This window comes from Amblyomma americanum, chromosome 6, assembly GCF_052857255.1.
Source record: "Amblyomma americanum isolate KBUSLIRL-KWMA chromosome 6, ASM5285725v1, whole genome shotgun sequence".
Classification (NCBI taxonomy): domain Eukaryota; kingdom Metazoa; phylum Arthropoda; class Arachnida; order Ixodida; family Ixodidae; genus Amblyomma; species Amblyomma americanum.
The window spans coordinates 116,484,597-116,504,602 of NC_135502.1; the positions used below are offsets into that span (position 1 = coordinate 116,484,597).

General features: G+C 46.5%; 1 protein-coding gene across 2 annotated transcripts in view; it reads right to left on the minus strand.

The window, feature by feature from the left end:
• Window positions 1–638: 638 nt before the first annotated feature.
• Window positions 639–20,006, minus strand: part of LOC144094950 (uncharacterized) — a 65,312-nt gene continuing 45,944 nt past the window's right edge. Inside the window, exons 5-8 of one of the 2 annotated variants that reach the window (XM_077628817.1) lie at window positions 15,402–15,502; window positions 12,641–12,720; window positions 7,938–8,151; window positions 639–704 (exon numbers count right to left, since the gene is read on the minus strand). In XM_077628817.1, the coding sequence (XP_077484943.1) occupies window positions 681–704; window positions 7,938–8,151; window positions 12,641–12,720; window positions 15,402–15,502 (419 nt within the window). In that variant the 3' untranslated portion in view covers window positions 639–680. The remainder of the gene's footprint in view (window positions 705–7,937; window positions 8,152–12,640; window positions 12,721–15,401; window positions 15,503–20,006) is intronic. The other variant, XM_077628818.1, reaches the window with a different exon arrangement.

The following is a 20,006-nucleotide window of genomic DNA, read 5'->3' on the forward strand; positions in this document are numbered from 1 at the left end:
TTGCTTCGCAATAAAACAGAAAGGCGCATTTGGCATTGGTAGAACAGCTATTGTGCTGGGTCAATAGCATATGACCACTTAGGCCCACCGAGTGGATTCCAAGAAAAGGCAAATATAGCAGAGGGCGGGACAGCCCGGGGCGAGAACGAAATCAGGAAATTTTGCGGCGATAATCTTGGTGCAGTCGACTTAGGACAAGATAACTGATGGCCACTGCGAGCGGCCTTTGTCTAGCAGTCCACCTAGTTGCATCTGGATACAGCGGCGAACACTGAGCCAAGTGAGACATTTCCAGTGTTTCGATGCAGCGCTAGGCATTGTATGCTTATCTGTTTTTTTGTGCGTGTGTATTTTTTCTATCTCGTGCTATTTGCTGTTAATTAGGTTTATTGTTCTGACGTAACCCTTTTTGCCTCCTTTTTTCCCGTGAGCCTAATTTATATTTTGATTTATATGTATAATTACTGCTATACTTTTGTGTTCCACTTTCGTATGCAACCCCCCGCTCCCTTCTGTAATGCTCCCGGGTCCTGGGGGTAATGAAATAAATAAAAATAAAAGACGACGGCGTAATAAGTGCTAGGCATTTAACGAAACGACATTTACTGAAACATGTGCATTTGTAATTGTGTACTTACACTGATTACAATAGTCATGCCACGCAGATTGGAACATTTCATTTATATATCATTGGTCATGTCGCGCTGAAAAAAAAGTAAAAAAAATCAATTTTGTTGTCAAATAACAGCTAGAAATGTACGTTGTGTAACAGTGCTGTTCGTCACGGCGTCATGAAAAAATCGGAATGCTATGCTGTGGAGAGCTTTAACCTGTGGTCGGAGGCGCTTTCTACCGGTTTCATCTAGTCCGAAAAAGGCGAGCAATGCGTGTGCGCATTCTGGAGATTTCTGATCGATCTGCCTAGAGGCGGTCAGCCCACACGCTCGCGGTGACGACGACTCTGATTGCCACGCATAAATAGGTGGCCTGGAGGTAAACGATAAGCACTTTTGTTGGTGCGCAAGCGGCGCCACATATTAAGGAGCTACGCATCTGGAGAACCCAATCTGAAGTTCGGTGGCGCAATGGCAGCGCCACGCATTTCCCTGAGCGGTAGGACTCTGCAACGTCAAAAGTGCACGATGGCACAGCGGCGCTTCGACTGATCTTGTACGCGTGTTGCACGGTCCAGGTACGCAAAAGCCCGAAATCGAAAGTTCGCGCCGATAATGCTCCTGGCTGGGCATTTTTAGCAATGCCTGGAAGAACGATTGGGCAGGGAAGCGTATCACTTTTGCATGCTTTTGTCATGCGCTTGCCTCACATAACGCATGCGTTTACAAGCGAGGCATGTTTGTTGGTAACAGAAACGAAATACTTACAGAAATTACTTAAAGACGGCGAAGCATCACTGCAATAAGGTAGGACAATAAAGTAGCGATTTGGAAAGAATATGATTCATTCATCGAGCACGGTGACTGGCGAGAGCATGCCAGCTTGCCTTCTAAAATGAGCACTTTATCAGCCGACGCCGTAATAACTGGCAGCGCGCTCTTCTTTGGATGGGACGGTGGTGACCGCCATTCGCATACAAACTATTACTTTGTGGTCAGAGCGTCAGAGCAGCATGCGCTGGGTTTAGAGGTTTCACATCGAAGTGCAGCAAAGCTGTGGCTCTCGTTTGTCTTAACGTACCGCGGTGCGCATGGACGGCGGGTAGTTTCCTACCGAAGGACTCCGGATTAATAATGACCTCCTGGACTTCATTTAAACATTCTGACATCGCCATGTTTTTGCTTTCCGTCAAATCTAAAGGCTTAGGAGCTGACCTCGCGAGCCCCAAAGCCATTGAGTACGCGCGATGAAGCAAAGCTGAAATGTGACGAAACTGAGACAGCCACACACATTTGAAGCAAGGAGAGCGTGCCGATCGAGTACAACTCTAAGGCTCGAAAAAACGCAAAACTATAATTTGTGCCTCAGTTTGATTCGGGCGAGGTAGCCTGCTATTTAATTTTTCCTTTTCCACTCGCCACGATGGCTTTGTGGCATTTGGTGTTAGCCTCCCTATCCACAGGCAGCGGGTTCAATCTCGGTTACGACGGCCTTGCTTCGACGAAGGCGAAATAAAAGGACGCCCGTGTGCTATACAATATCAGCGCACGTTAAAAAACCTCTGGTGGTCGACCCTATTACGAAGCCCTCCGCTACGGCGTCCCTCACAGTCCGAGTGCGCCTTCGTGACTTTAAACCCTACAGTTCATAAATTTCACTTCGAAAACACGGTGATCATTCAGTCGACACAGAGAATTGGGCTTGACTTAAACAACGCACTGGCGCGTAGTTTGCTTAACGTCGTGTGGTTGGGGGCCACAATTAACTACCCTTTGTCTTCGTTTGCGTCGTGACAATAGGTGTTTAGGTCCACAAGCTTTTACATCCATACGGTAGAAAAATCATTCTCTCTTATAACAGCTAAAATCTAAATTACAGCGCAACATTGAGACAGGAACGAAAAAATACGCAAACCACAGGTGCTTTTTGAGGTGTTCTGAATTCTCAACTAGCACTATCAGCCACGCTTGCATTCTCTTTTAAGGCGCATTATGATCAGCGAAGGGGCAAGATATCCGCCTCTGTCCAATCAGAACTCCGGATCTGAATACAAATCGCCTATTTAAACACAATCTTTGGTTCCCTGGAACAAGAAAACTTGGGCCGGATCGCCGCTTGTAAAAGGCTGTTCGACCATCTGACTATTTCACAAGCGAAGGCGTCCAAACAGGCGCGAAAAAGCGCTCTCGTGCGCTCGTAACTGGCTTCCTCGGCGTGCAGACACGTGCCGTTTGTGGCAAAAGTAACCAGGTTGACCTTTGAGCTCATGATGAAATCAGGAGGCTTCTTATCGTTAAGAGGAGGATACTGATGGGGATAGCTTCAGGTTCCGATGTCCTTTCCTGTAGCCGACGAGGAAGGAATCTCAACACCAATGCTGCACCGCCAGCCCGCATTTATTTGCAATCACCACAGCCTGGTTACTAGTGGAAAAGGCTGCTACTGCACTTCAGATAAAATAATTGGCCTCCCCCTGCATGCCTGCACACGATTCGCTCACAGAGAGCTCTGTGCCCTATAGCCGAAAATGGTCGCTATATTCGCCGAGCTTCGAAAGGGTTCCTCATGAGCGCGAGCGGTGTTTCCCGTTTTACGCTCCCACCGCATTACCGTAAGACACTCTCGGAATGTGCGCCCCAGGACGCGTCACGAGCGGCAGAACACGCCGCATGCTACCGTCAATGGCTAGGTGGACGGGGGCCGCAGTCCTCCCATCGGAGAAATCGCGCCCGTACAGAAGCCGGCAGTAAAGAATATAATTTTACGTATCATTCCCTCGCCTAGCAGTCCTTGTTTGCAGTTTTGCAGCTGGTGGACACACTTTGAATTTTAGCGGTCGTAATAAGTTCCATGGATCTGTACACTCGACCAAATAATTAATCGGCGTGATTTTTAGCATCCCTATTTGCACCTTGGAAAATGGTTCTCTCGGCTAAACAAATTGCATATTCATGCTGTATTGAAGAAGCGTAGCTTGTTGGGCCAGTTGGTGCATGGTATGTGGAAAACCAGCGAAAGGACGCATTCACAAGGAGGAGAAGTACACAGGACAACGCTGGAATATGCTTGAGTGGAGTAATTTTCTTATTAAATCAAAATTATAAGCAATGTTTCCAGCGTTTTCCTGTGTACTTCTCCTCCTTGTGAATGCGTCCTTTCGCTGGTTTTCATGCTGTAGTTTGACGTGTGGAGTGGCATTAAGTGGTACATTTTTTTTATATTGTGCATGAGTAGAATACTTGCTTGAGTGGATCAAAATTATTAAAAACCCGCATCGTCTGCAGCTACGAAGATAAAACCAAGAGGCGCACGAAGCAATGGTTCAGGTTAATTCCGCTTCCTCCTTTTGGTAAACCACCTCACCTCTCATGCCAGGCAAGTTGTTTACCCAGAGTAAGCGCGATTGCGCCACGAGAACCATTGCTACGTATACCCCTTGTTTTGGCTCTTCATCACCGCAGACAATGAAGATTGCTTATAATTTTGATTTAATAAGGAAATTACTCCACTCAAGCATATTCGTCGAATAACAACATGAGTATGCCAGCGTGTTAGCCAGGAACAGCCTTTTACAGCGTGCAATTGTCTATGCAAAAATCACGCCATTTAAAGGTTTGGCCGGTTGTACGCGTTTTCTCGTCCCCGCCGTTTACTAGAGAAAAGGCTTGACCTCACTAAGCGACTGTTGGCGCCGCATCCGCAGATACTGTGCGTAAATCCTCATCTCAAACGCTGCAGTTCTTCGACTTGGCAACAGTCGTTAAATCCCCGGAACAAAGATGATCAGAGCGGCAGTATGTGTAGCTTGGTTTCTCACCCCTGAGGATTCTGTGCCACGCGACAATCAAGAAAAGGACAGGTGTGGCATCGTAGCGCAGCCGCCGCGACTCGTCCTAATATCTAACCATCCACGCAACTGCCCACACACGTTGAATTGGGCAGCGCTGAAGAGGTCAATTGTTTGGACGGAGGAGAGAGAAACACTCATTCCGACGCATGCTTGTATCACGCTGTACCCAACGGTACATTTCCGAGACGCCTACCTCCCTGACCTGCCTGAATAACAATACTTTTGATCATAGGAATAAAACAGTATTTTCGGCGGCTGCACTAATGGGAGTACTGCCGTACCTCTACTTCCGATTTCTTTCCCAAGGCGGCTAGGTGTTGACCTGTTAACGAGCCCTCTGCTCTTGCGTGTGCGTGCGTGCGTGCGGGTACTCAGGCTTGCTTCGTTTATCGCGAAGCAAAATCTGGTCCATGATAACTCACATGCAAATACAGTAGGCCACCAATTTCACCGAGCCGGCGCTGTGGCTCAGTAGTTATGGTGGTCGGCTGCTGACTCTAATGACGCGGGTACAATGCTGGCCGCGGCGATCGCATTTCGACGGAGGCAAAATTTTGGAGTCCTGTGTACTGTGCGTTGTCGGAGTACGTTAAAGAACCCCAACTGGCCGAATTTCCCGGAGCCCTTCACTGCGGCGTACCACATAGCCTAGGTCGCTTTGGGACGTTAAACCCCTATAAACCCATAGACCTACTTCACCTGAAATTGGGCATAAAAGACGCTGTTATGCAATCGTTTGTTCGACGGGAAATGTGGACAGATTGTAGTGGCAGAAATTAAGCCACTGAGTGTATAGAACTGACTGGACGGTGTAACGCTGGGGCACTATGGATAAGACTTTCTTGCTGTCTTCATTGAATGTGTCTGTCTACTTTGGTGCGTCCCAAATATGGATTCATACCAACTGGCCCAGAGAAATGCCAGATTGCTTGCAAAAAGCTCTTGTTTCCTGTCGAGCATCCGAAGAATCTCCGCACATCAACACGATATTTTGATGCTAAAGGCACTCAGGACTTGTTTCTGCCATTCCATTCGGCCTTCCAGATGAACGATTCTCGTTTTCTATCCGCGAGACAGTAATGCAAGCGCAGTCACGAACGGCGTTTACCTATTTTACTGCTCTAACACGGATGTATTGTGCAACTACTGCTCAACACTGGAATGCTCCATATAAATTCTCACCCTATAATCCATTTTCCGCATGTATCTTTCTACGCAAAATTGCGTGTATTAGCGCGTGCGGTTCGAAACTTGCCAATAAATGGTTTTTTTACACCATGCGTTTGGTAGGTTTAGACCAAATACAGATAACAGTTAAACTGACTCCGTCTCCCCTGCACCTGTTTGGCTGTGATGAGCACGCATTCTTGACAGCTGCACGCTGCAGCCATAAAATATACTATGTTCCTAAGGGCTCTGGAAATGACGTCACCTTCGTGGATTCCTGCGGGTCACTACAACGGATCCAGGACACCAACATGCGGAACAAAGCGGTGACTAAGACCACATACGGGCATAGCTACTGTAGAGCAGCGAACCGTTGAACAGTTGCCTGCACTCTCTTTCCTGGTCTGTATATTGTCAATATCTGTAAACATGACAAGTTTTTATGTCTGTCCAACATTTATTTGCTCAAAAATTGCGTCTAGCACCTACACTACCTTCTCGCGTCCCTGCAAGTCAATCATATCATCACGTGCTCATCACAGTTTGTTCAAAATGTAAAAAAAATTCTGTTATTTTAACTATATTTTTAAATCTTGCCACAGCTTATGTAACACCCCTTACTCTGGCCTTAAAGAAAACAAAATGAACTGAAATATAATTTCTTTGTCCTTGTGCACTCAAGTTAAACATTGCATGTTTGATTCCTATTTTGTGAAGCAAATAAATAGGCAATCTTCAAAATAAGAAAGTCACGATTACTGCTTCACTTTGCGACGATAATTGTATATTCTGCTTTCTTTTAATTCTGGCGGATTAATGGGATGATTTGCCGAGCCATCACCTCGTGGAGAGTATCATTTGGAAATTCCATAAATTCTATCGATGCGTCGCCATGGTGGAACAGTTTTGTGAGTGGGTCTATGAAGGCAGCAGTTGGCTATCCTCACTGCTACAAAGCACTCACAATTATTAGGTCTCGAAGGCTAGATTCATAGAAGCGGGGTACGGGCATATTTCAGAGACTTTTTGATCGCAGAATTTTGTAAGTGGAACTAAGAAAATCAAAAAAATGGTTGAAAATTCCTTCGGAATGCCTGGAGTTTTTGGGATCTCTTAAGTTTCTCTACCGCGCACCATAAATTCTTTCAGTACTGTTCTTTTGATGCCTAGCGTGAATCCTACAAGACATTATCGCAAACAATGCGAGTGCAGGAACATCATAGAACTTTATTTAATCATTTATTGTTTTATGTATTTATTTGCTTACAAACTTCTTATACAATTTAGAATTGTGGCAGGAGGGCATAGTTAAGTCAACAAGGAAGCGGTCTAGTAGTAGTGAGAACAATTACCAGGCCAACATGTTAAGAAAAAACAACTGACGCAAGTGCAACAAACCTATGGCAAAAAGTACGAAATAATATATGACATAACGTTATTGTCAGTAGCATTATAACAAGAATTACAAAACGAGGAAAGTTATCTTACTTTATAGACTATACTCATAAGTAAACAAGAAATATTATGAACGTATACTATAGAGGCATAGAAATGGTATATGTAGTTGTTTTTCTAACACTGCATAAATGAAATAAAAAGATTCAACAAGAGCAAGAAAACTACACATCCATGAGAATAATAACAGAACAGAAGCCATCAGGAGTGAATATCGCCACATGGTGTAATAATGAAAATGAATATTGGTTTTCATGAAAGGAAATGCCGCAGTAACTGTCACACATCACCGTGGACACCCGATGGTGTCAACCGCAATACTACATTTTGTCAGGGCAGTTACTAATGGATGGAGCAAGGCTGTTACATTCTTTAATTGCTAGTGGGAAAAACGAGTATTTGAAGCAGACACTATTAAAACGATACTTACTTAATACATGTGAATGTTTATAACGTGTTGATCGTGCTTCGGAAAGGGAAATAATATAACCCGGTATTTTTTAGTAGCGAGCCCCATTAATGGGCACGAGTATCTTCAGTAACAGCGAGTGTAGATCCATTCGCGAAGGAGCCCCATGTGTTCATTAGTTCCTAACTACAGCACATGAAATACTCTGGTACCGACTTATACTCCCGGTAATCTGGTTTCGGTCCACCGGCCGACGACACAGGTTTGCGCTTCTGTTGGCCATGACGCACTCTGGGGGCCTTTCTGCCGTTAGCACGTGTTACAGGTGTTTCGCCATCCCGTCTTGTTCAAGCCATAAATTTTTTGAATTCGGCAAGCCTATAGCGCAATCCAGATTTCCAGTACAAGCGCAACAGAGGATATATGATGAATTTTACTTACTATAACGACGTCTTTAATGGTGAAATTAGGTCCAAACAATGGCACGAAGGCACCGAAGTGTAACATGAGATAGTCGTTTTTCACCACCACATTTTTTGCGCAGTCCGAAGCAGAGAAAACGCATCCATGCGAATTCCTAGATACCTTTAACTTGAAATTGCCTTTGGGACACCCCGAAAGAATCGTCTCCTCAGTAGTGTGTAGCACACGAATCCTGCCAGGACAAACAATCGCATGCCAAAAGATTTAGTTTATGTGTGAATGATTGTTGTACAAAATTTAAACAAGCAACAAATATCCTTCAGCGTCGAAAGGTTAAGAGACCAAAATTAGAAACTAGCTCTTCTCCTCCGACACCGCCACATTAAGTAAAGGAATGTGACAAAAACGAGTAGAAATTTGCCTCTGTTCTAAGAAGTAACCATCCGTGGAAGGAAATTCACTACTATAGGTTCCCCGATGGTGGGGGCCCATTTTAAGCGCCGCATTCTGATATCTGGCAAGCAACGTTTTGTTTACCACCGAGCAAAAAGTTTCATGATGGCATGTGGAACACCAATTATCGTGATAAAGTATGACCTAGTGTTGCAAACAAGATTCATAATGTAAGCGGCTCTGTCTGAGAAGGCGCTTACGCAACCACATTTCCAGTGCGAGTTGGGGGCGCCACTGTAGCGTGTCGAATGTTCCTGCACGCCTCTGCACTCGTCGCTCAGGCAGCTCCACTAGTTCTGGCCACACGTGAGGCCGCGAAGAGCAACGTACATAACACTAGGAGATAGGCAGCATGCCAAAATTGGAGAAGACGCTTAACATCTACAATAAGGGTACGACGCGGGAGCGTTAATGGGTTAATCTTAGCCGATGCTCGCGGAATTGGTCAATCTCTGCTTTACTTTCATAGATTCCAAGGAGCCCAGATACCACTCCAGGCGCAGTGGTGCCACGTTTAAGCGATGCGCCACTGATCTCCCTTGGCAGCTGCTGCCAGCGGTGGGGGTCGTGCGACCCAGGTTGGTCTTCCCGAGCAACCTTTCGTTATCATTCATTAATTTAAATGCCACCAAAGTAGCCCACCTAAGTTGCTGCTTTGAGGATTTGTCGTGAATTTTTCGCTCATGGTGAACGACGCCGACGCTGAGAACTGACGCCGGCTTTTGTGCGACACCGGCTACGTAACGCTATCTCGTTGAGACAGTTTTTTGGAATAGCTCCAAAATGGGATATCCATCAATTGCCAGGATGGCAACCAGGCAGTGGCAGGCGCGAGAGTGAGAAGGGTGGCCTTAACAGCCATGGGTCCGTGTCCTCAGGGCGTGGTGACTACTGGCCCGTCTGGCGCCTCACTTCGCACTGTCCACGTGGTCCCGAACACAAGAGGGAGGTAGGAGGACTGCCGAAGAGACAGCGATGGCGTGCCTTGCTCTCTCTAGTTCCGCTGGCGCTCAGAACGTGTACTCCGGAAAGCACTCTCGGCGTTGCGCGGGATCGTGACGTAGACGGCGTTCGGCGCCTGGTTAGGGCGACGGTGGAGATCTGCCTTATCTCCACAACACCATAGTGATTATCTGAATAATTATCAGCCTAAATACACCATCACCAGCCTGATGATGCCCATAGCAGGGCGAAGGCCTCTCCCATACCCCTCAATTACCGTGGCCTTCGCTAGCAACAAACTTCATAATCTCATATACGACCACCTTGCTATGCCATTTGTTCTTGATGTCCACTAGAATTTCATTAACTCGCATTAATTCTTTTACACGATCTGCTCTCTGCCTGTCTCTTGACATATATGATTTTCCTTTCTGTAGAAAGCTGCGTCGTCTACGTTTAATTTGATTCCTCCCCGTTCAATCTTTTTCTGCCGAATAGGTGAGTACCGCTAAGATGCCGCTTTTATATACTTTTCTCTTGCGGGACACTAGTTTACTGCCATTCATGATATCAGAAAACCTTCGTAAAGGGTTCCGCTTGAATCTCCAAGACAATTGCCTTTTTCACTGAATTCCCAATAACCCTGGTTGCGCCCGCTCTGGCAGCAATATTTATGCAAACGTCCTTATCGCTGTCCCTCCTCAGTTTTTCGTTCCTTTGCATGGCCTCATTTACTGTGAGGAACCATTGGATATCTTCCCTGCGCATTAAAAATCCTTACCAAGCGTATTTGTTTTATATCATTTTTGTCCAGAGTGACATTAACTCGCGTTTGTTTCCAGATCTACTCTGTGGTCTTCGTGTCTCTTAACGTTGTACCGATCTTTCCCCTCTTCCATAGCTTGTTGTGTGGTCCTCAACTTAATTTCAACCTTTTTATTTAGCTCGAAAGTTTCTGCGCCCATAAGGAATGATTGAGAAGATATAATTATTGTATCGTTTCCTCCCAAATAATACTCTAGCTATTCTCTTCTCGTGTTCCGGATCGGCGCTCATTTCCTGCCCTAAGTAGACGCATTCGCTTACTAATTGAAGTGCTTAGCTGTAAATTTTAGGGTGCAGTTCTCTTCCTAGAGTTCACCGCAACCGCTTTTTAAGCATACCTCAGCCACTTTCTCATTCCTAAGAAGACTGCGGTCTTTACTTTGTTGGGAGCCTCGAAATCCTTGCCCAGCCAAGGATGGTCACAGAGGTTAACCGACCCTCTTTCAAACTGTTACTAACGGCCATGTTTAAAATGTTTTTCCTTTGCCATCACTAGGTACTAACATTCTAAGCCCTCTACACCACCGTCGCTTCTCACCTTTTTGTGAAATTCTTCATATATATATCTTTTGCAATACCTTGGGCTTTGCGCACGGTGGCCTAAGCTGCCTATGTGCCAATAAATCCAGCACAACACAACACTCTTCCCAGACTCTTCAACGTTACTTTTCCTTTTAATTCATTTTAATCTTTATGATCACCATTACCATTTCCCTCTTAGGTTCCGGTGATCAGCCTATGGTATTCTTCCTCTGAATTACTTAACGAAGCAGTGAAATCAGCAGATTGAATCTTACTAAGTTTTCTTTTATAACTATTGCCCGCAACTTTTCGCTGATGATTTCTATGAATGCATCCTGTTAAAACAGTTTCAACTGCATATATATGATCTTCCTGACTAACGCCCTTTGGGACGGGAATTTCACTTCTTTTATGAACGCACAAAAAATAACCACAAAGATAGATGTAAATGTGGACAACAATTACCTTTTATCAAAGTTACGCAGTCTAGCTTCTCTTGCTAACGAGCTGTGAGCATACAATCTATTGCAGGAAACGCCTAGTGCATTCTAGGATGGGTTATTGATGGTTGCAGTGTTGTCCAGTTTTTTCGGCTGATGAAGGTGACCCCCCCCCCCCCCCCCCCCCCCTGCGCCCGCTTATAACCTTTCAGCTAGGAAACGCAGATGGTCTCCGTGACTGATGTCGCGGCTCATGATGACAAGAACACGTTCGATTTGTATGTTAGCCTACCCGAACTAAAGTTTGATTTTATGATGCCATGTATGATTTCAGCAAAGACAACAGAGGGACGCTAGCTATTTTGAAGCACATTGGATCGTACCTGGTCCGCCCACACTGAAATCTTGGCTGACAGCTCACCAACAACGTATCTGGTATTATTTCTGTTTGTCTGCTAACACCGCGAAAAACATTAGTGAAACAAGTGAGTGGTGTCACGCGCAAGAACAATAAAAAGCAAGAGTGAGAATGATGTGAGATACAAATATTTTTGTTTTTCACCCTCCTGGACATTGGTTTAAGGAATCTGTCGTCTTTTTCAATCTTCCTGGTAGTTTCTTTCAAAGCGCATTGTTTTGCCGTTTGTTCTTACGTGAACAATCCTACCTCTTTAATGCGTAAGCCTTATTTGCCCCATTGTGCGAAAATTCGTGTGTGTGGGCGTTGACACTCGATGGTACCATAAATCATGGCGTCCTCATGGAACCTGGCTATTGGCGGTAAAATTATGAGTGGTCGTGCGAGGTCTCTCGGGAAGAGCAACCTTGATCGCACAAGTCTCTCTCGTGGTAGCATCTGCTACCGCAGGGCACTGGCAGCTGGCGTTTAATGATGAATCGCCCGTGCAACCTGGATCCCACAGATCCATCCGGATGGCAGCACTCGCCATACCAGAGCACTGGAGCATCACTTAACCGCTGCAGCAGTGCGCCGAAAGTTGTATGAAGAGTTCTAGAGATCTATGAGTGTTAAGTAGAGAAAGCAGAGAAACGAAATAGCTAGTAGGGGATTGGAAGCACTGGCCACTGTACGGCGGCGACTGCCTCCACGAAATCAGCGCGCAGATCAGAACGGGTGCGGTGGAGACTACGTAGAGCCGTGCAAATGTATAACTGCCAGCTCCATAGCATCGGGTTACATCACGCAGCGATTAAGCGTTGCTCCACTGCCCTACGATGGCAGATGCTGCCAACGGTGGGGCTTGTGCGTCCAAGGCTACTATTCTCGAGCAACCTCTCGCTAACAATCACTAAGTTAACTGCCACCTGTTACGGTGCACAGTTTGCTCACAATCTGGTGGGAAGGTATGACGACGCCACAAGGTTTCGTGACCAGCCTGCCCACCTACCTCTTAGGCAGTTTCTCTTAGAAGTTTTCGCTCATGGTCGAAGACGCCAATGCCGAGAACGACGCCGGATTTTCTGCAACACGGGCTTCTTAATGCTATCATGTTAATAATGACATTCCATGGCACGCACCTTTCATTGTCTTTGTGCTCTCCCAAAATGGACGCACTATCGCCGACGTCCAGCCGTACAAATGCATCCACAAATGGCGCCTGAAAGATAAAACATGATGTCACTTCGGTTGGCGGTGTACTGCTTCTGGTAATAAGGTGTAATATTATCCCTGAATGAGGAAAAGCATCGCACTTCTCGGATGAATAATCCAGAACGATGTGTAAGGTCACTAAAATTTCTTTTATATGAGCTTAAAATTACCCTTTTAAAAAATTTTCTCGTCAGTAGTAACAAATGAATCCGTGCTCGGGATGATGAATCAAGCTTTGTGAAATTTAAGCGTCGATAACTTAGCGAGAGTCAGAGTGTTCGCACCTGCGTAGCAATTTAGGTTTCCCGCTATAAAAGCTTACAGATTTTTGATACAAATACTCCACGCAATTATCGAGGAACAAATGAACTTCTCTCAGTTTCCGCTGTGTAGATAACTGCGCCATTTTGGCGCAGACTAGATTACTGCACATGATTTGGCTTACCGAGAAGCCCATACTCACGACGACCCGCGGGCTGGGCTGCAGCTAAGTGGCGCAGATTACCTGCCGGCACGGCCTGGCCTGGATTTCGGGCAAGCCCGGACTTGAGCCAGAGCACAGTATGAGCAGCCTAAATATTCTCCGGGTTGAATGTGGTCGCTTCAAAGTGGTTAGTGCGGGCTGCCATCTACCGGTAAATTCTACGGTGGGCACGGTTCCCTATCACACATCACGTGGGACTGCTCTATCCCTCCGGCTGTATCAGCAGTTGTAGACCAGCCTGTGGAGCTCGGCACTGGTCCTGCACTCTAGGCTCGTCCAAAGGGATGACTGGGTCGTCGGCCCGCAAATATCCCTGGCCACCCGGTGGAGTTCACCTGCTGCATTATGAGCGGCTACGCGCCTCCCACTTTGACGAAAAACAGCTCGATAATGCATCGAGCAGCGTTAGCGGTTTCTAATATGAGATCCTATTTTCTTTAACCGTATGGACACCTTGTGTATATGTAAATTGGCATTTCACTGTTTCCTTTTAAATGGGCGCTAATAAACATTTCTTTTTAACCTGCGGTTTACTACGTTTGGCCGCGACATTCATGACGGCCGCAACGCGCGACGCATTCAGTCGAAAAACTAGGGGCCTTCTTAACCGCATGGTTGAAGTTAGCTCACCCCCAGAATTCTAATGAACAACAAAATTTTGAAAGTGGGCCCTCCCAGGAAATGAAATAAGAGAATTGAATTAGGATTAGAGGGTTGGATTAGAGAGAATAAAGGGGGTTAGTTGGTGAATTCAAGTGTTCTAGGGTGTGTTAGTGAATTGAGGTTAACTGCTGGGGAATAATTCATGAATTAAGGTTGCTTAGTGGGAATTACTGGGCGGATTAAGGTGGATTAGTGTGCCGCATCAGTATAATCCCATATGATACTCTAATTGAAGGTACTCGGACATTCCAGTCCTCAGATCTTCAAATTATAAAGTACTGATGTAGTTACGACCCTCAGTCAGGAAATTTTGTTATGGCGAAACTCAATGATTTTTTGAAGACGACGACCTGAATTATATAGCACTGAAAAAAAAATGGTTGCAGTTAAGCTCAGCTAACCGTAGTTTACCGAAATCGTCCCGATGGCGTAGACGGCTCCGGCCTACTAGCTCCGCCCGTAGCCAGAACTGCAATGCCAATGGCGCGTGAGTGGCTCCGGCTCGTAGTGAGGGATGAACATTATGCCTCTTTATTATGCTCGCAGTACAATCAAGCACTCTAAATAACTTTAAACTGAAACGACCAAGAGCCACTTTTACGATTCCTTTGAGTCCGCAGTATGAAAGCTACAGGCCACTGTACTGGGTTCATCCACAAGCGCACTGCCATGACAGATAGTTGTTTAGGGGACCAGGGGGCCTTTATCACCTGGTCCAGCTGACTGTGTAACCGGGTTAGCACAGGCCCAGCTGCTCATAGCCTGCGCAGATCCTTCTTCTATAGGGCGGGGCTCGGGTCAGGTAAGACGAGAAGTCAGTGGGCACAGACAGGGCTTCAGAAGGCATGAGCGTACAGTGCCAGTGCGCACCCCCGGTGACCTTGTCATTGTCATCGTCATCAACCTTACTACGCCCACTGCAGAGCGATGGCTTCTTCCTTGTTTTTCTAATTAATTTTTTCCTTTGCCAGTGGCGCCCACCTTATGCCTGCGAACATCCTGACCTCATCCGCCCACCTAACCCCCTGCCGCCCCCTGCTACGCTTGCCCTCTCTTGGAATCCACTCCGTTACTCTTAAAGACCAGCGGTTATCTTGCATGCGCATTTTATGCCCTGCCCAAGCCCATTCCTTCGTCTTGATTTCGACTAAGTGTTAATTAACCGGCGTTTGTTCCCTCACCCACTCTGCCCGCTTCTGGTCTCTTAACGTTACACCTATCATACTTATTTCTATAGCTCGCTGCTTTGTCCTCAACTTACGCTGAACCCTCTTCGTTTCCCTCCACGTTTCTCCCCATCGGTGAGTTCCGGCAAGACACCGCTGTTATACAGTTTTCCTTAACTACGTTGAGTATAAAAATGTAGCCGCTTGATTAAGCGCATGAGTAAATTTGTTGCTTTCATACCGCAGTCATACTAACCACATAATAAGGAAAACAAAACCGTGAAGAAGGAATATGATTTTCATATACTAGCCCATATTTGAGAATCGGGGAAATTTGCTGCATTGAAAATATCGCCGGAAAAAAATGGAACCCACCAATTTTGTGAATTGAACGTAGGCAGGGTGCGGTATTCCAGCAGTGACGTACGTTTCAAGAACAATTACGCTTGCGTTTTGTTCCTCCCAGATTTGGAAATCTGAAAGGCATAATAATAAGAATGTTTCGTATAGCGTTGTATGACAACTCTACGGAAAAAATACAAAAAAAGCTGAGAAGTGTTCACCCTATGTAGCGTACGGCGAGAACCTCGGCATACATGGTGGCCTAGCTATTTTTATTCAAGATTTAAAAACATACTACAGCACAATATGTGGGCACAACGTCAACCATATGATTGAGAAGTGCGTGAAGTAAATCAGAGAATTTATATATTTTCTTCAACTCAGTGCATAAATAAACTGAAAATATTGGGTTTTCAGCTTTGCCGTTTTCAGAGAAAATTCGCAGTACATAATATTAGAGCGTCCCAAGATGCCACTACATCAGTTTTTTTTTTTCATAACCCTTTTGATTAGCTTTTCCGCGTTCAAAAAAAGGCCCATGAGAAAAGAAAAAATGGCGGCAGATTTAGCCTAGTTAGCCCAAATGCGAATAAAGTGTCGTAGCACTTTTCACTTGGATGTAGGTTCGAGCATCGATCAGTTTTTTTAAGGACAAGCAGGCCTGATTCGAAGTAAGGTGAAATCGAACTTGAGCTCCGTCTTAATGGTATGACGCGACAGTGTTAATGGGCTATTGCCCATATATGCAGAATTGCCCATTCACTACTTACATCCATAGATCGGTGGGAGTCCTGATACTATTCCTGGCGCAGTGGCGCAGCTAATAAGTGAAGCGTAACTGCGCTTCGATGGCAGGTTGTGTCAGTGGTAGAGCTTCTAAGACCCTGATTGCTGCTCCCGAGCAACCTCAGGGTGACGGAGAGAGGCTTCGGAGAGACATACATGGGCGAAATCTGATTCGGGGGGGTTTAGTGCTCGCGCAATTTAAAAAAAAGCACATGAAAATTCGCGAGAGCACTGCATGTAAACGCGGGCCTCCTGAAAGCAGCCGCGCTTGGTGAAGCTGCGATTGTGACAGAACTAAATGCATATGTGGGCGCTTCCGACAATATTTAATGCAACACCTACGACATGGCTGTGTTCAGTGTAGAAAACAGGGGTCGTGGTGCATCATGGCAGAGCCTACAGGCCGAACACTAAGCAACTTTCTGGGCGTGGCGCCACGCGTCTCGCCTCTAAGCGTTCTGACGCCATACTTTGCTCCTGAAGTAGGCTGCTTCCGCGCGGCCCGAAGGACGAAACGCCGGAGCGCAGCATGGGGCTTCTGCCTGCATTTACCTAGCGCGAACCACCACGTCTGCCGTTTTCCGCACTGAGCGCGGCGAGGCTTGGCGAGGTAGCCGGTGCTACATTAATACTGCCGGCAGTAATCGTGTTAAATCTTTACCTCACATTCGCAGGGCGGCCAAGTGCAGCTACGTTGTCAACTTTCACATTTCAGAGAACTTCTGTCCCGGCGCGTTAAAGGACTGTCACGTGGGTTTTTACTTTTAATGCTGTAGTACTTGTACCCAATTTCTCGCAAAAAAAAAACATGTTAGAAACCTGTTATGTGGCAGGCTGGTCGTGAGAGGTTGCGCCGGAATAGCAACGTTTGTCTTACAGGGCCCGCCGATGGCAGCAGCTGCCATTGCAGGGCAGCGGTGCATTGCTTAACCGCTGCACCACTGCGCTCGAATGGTATGGGGACTCCCGGCTATTGATGAATGTACAGCATAGAATGAAGAATACCTTATATATGGGCGTTTATCTATCAACGCTATCACGTCATACTCTTAAAGGGACACTGAGGATATATTCAAGTAGGCTTTTATTGATACAATACCAGCTCCTAAAGACAGATACACCACTATTTTTGAAAATAAAGCTCTTGTAAAGTAGACAAGAGCAAGACCTAAAATACAAATATCGCCGCCACAGGCCAATCTCGCAAGTACAAGCGTGATGATTAAATAGGAGGAAAGGCGCAACAGATCTCCGAGGCTGACAAAGGTGCATGAAGGTTACGCACGTGTTTGATCGATAGTGGTGTTTTGCTTTGAAACAACTAGTGCACTTTTATCACGCGAGGAAGACAGAAAAGAGGCAATCTGACTGTTGCAAGTAAAAGAAATCCTGCAATTATCGGCGCTGCAAGCGGCCAGCTGCGTTTCTGTATGTTTTGGGGTGCTTCGCGGCTCTGCGTCCTGCTTGTTGGCAGGGTTTCGTTATGTGTTTCGATTGACAAGAGCGGAGATGCAGAGGACCTTCAAGTGCCTTTCTATAGTGCTCTTTGGACGAAGTTTGTTCAGCGACACACAACTGCGACAAGGAAAAACATAGCAAATGTTCAACGCGTCTCCCCGTTAGCAAACGCACCACTCGGCGTGTTCGCTTCATCAACGTACCAAGACGCTGGGCTGCGTAACCAGCTCTATTACTACAGAATTTAAATATGCCTGCACGTACCAGTCGCTACACATCAGTATTGCCGGTAGCTCGACGGTGACGGCGATGCTGCGGACTCCTCGGCGCTAGCACTTTAAGCCACACCCGCCGCCTCAGCCCTCAAAGGCATCGCACGCTGTGTGGGGTTGAGGTCGCTGAATGCAGGCCGCCGTTTTTTGCGAGAACTTCTATGTCGGAATCGGAAACGGGTTCCATCGTAACGATAATGCAAACGTAAAGGAAGTGACGACGGCTGGTAAAGGCCTTCAACGTACGGTGGGCAGCAGCTTTAATTTCGGCTGCTGCTAGGTGGGAGCGCAGCGCTTGCCGCCAGCTATCACGGAGTCCTCGTTTCCGTTTCCGCCGCTTTACGACAGTCTTCTCCTATTACGTGATCAGAGTCCTGAGTTTAAAACGCAGTGGCGAGGAAAAGTTTATCAACTTCGAATTCAAATTTCTTAGCAATAAAGGGAACTTTCGCTGCGGGACAAGCGGCACAAAAACGACAAAATGCCGAACTATCCCATTTGGCTAAAAAAAAAATATAGCGTTGTCCTCAGTGTCACTATAAGGTGGGGCTTCTGATCTGGACATCTTTGTCTAAAGCCTGGCTGACCTTGAAAACCAAGCCCCTAATCGAAACCAAAGCCGCCGCGGTGGCTCGGCCGTTATGGCGCTCGGCTGCTGACCCGAAAGACGCGGGATCGATCCTCGACCCCGGACGCGGCGGTTGAATTTTGATGGAGGCAGTATTATGAAGGCCCGTGTACTGTGCGATGTCAACGCACATTAGAGAACCCCAGGTGGTCGAAATTTCCGGAGCCCTTCCCTCCCGCGTCCCTCATAGCCTTAGTCGCTTTGGGACGTTAAAGCCCTATAAACCAACTAATATAAAGCGAAGTGAAAATCAAAGTGGTAGTGCAGGAAATTTGCACTTGGGATAGCTACGTTAATGGTCTCTCAGTTCTTCTTTGTTCGCGCGCCCCGTTTTGAAAGCCGCAAAATTAGTATAAAATACATATCAAAATATAAAGAGGTTTTGTTGTTCGGTCTAGACGTTTGCACCGGAGTTTGTAATCGAAGCCCGGTCATCGGAAGGCAACTTTTGAAATTTATTTATTAGTCAGTATAGAGGAAGACGGAGACAGGCATCTTTTGACGTGTTTCATATAAGCTCAGTCCAAAATCGCCAGTCCATCCAGTTAATCACAGCTCAGTGCTAATAACTTTGTGCTTTGACATTAATTTTACAATTACCGACGCCAGCCGTGCCCTTATTACCTTTGCCGCATCTGTTTCTTTGTTTTTTCTCACTTAAACTTCTTTATAAATAGTTATTTTGCAGTGAGTTAGAGTAGTCTTCATCCAGTTTGGGCTCAGCACGAATAACCTAATCAGTGATCCCGAATTAATTCACGCTAACTCGGTTGACTTTATCCTTCGAAATTACAGCCACAGCGCTGGCGCAACGTTTTTTACAAACACACTGCAGTTAAGTTTCCTTGCTTCCGTCGAAAGTGCACCGTCTTTGTTTATTTCACAAGATAGTATACCATAATCACCGACTGTGTAGCGATCGTGTACCCCCTCCGACACATGTCTCATCACGAGTTGATAATTCCCACACGGTCTGTCTGTATTCTCTTCAGACAATTTCGAGGGAAAGAAGAGGAAGTGTGTACAAGCCCACAGACTATCGAGGGTATTTTGGAATGGGAAACCCTATTTATTTAGCTCTCAGGAGGTTCACATGCCGATGCCGAACGCGCGTGTAGCGCCTCGCGCGGCTGGCAGTGCGCCTGATACCGAAAAGGACGAAGTGTTCCCAGCACGCGCTATAGAGAATGCTTCTGACCTTGGACAGGGCCGGATGCGCCGCCGACACTCCGCTGCTGTCTCCTTTTCGACAGCCCTCAGTAAATGTGGCCGCGGTCGCCTTTCTGGGCGACCTCCGCATTGTGGTGACCTAGGACAGCCCGAACGCCCTGACAACCGTAGCACCGCAGCTGTACCTTAAAGTTCTGACTCGCCATGGACCTACCGCAAGATGAGCGGCGCCCAATCCCGCCCCAGTGCCCGTCCAGAGTACAGCTGTGGCCATTCCGCCCGCCTAGCCCCATTGCATGGCTCGCGCAAGTGGAGGCCCAGCTA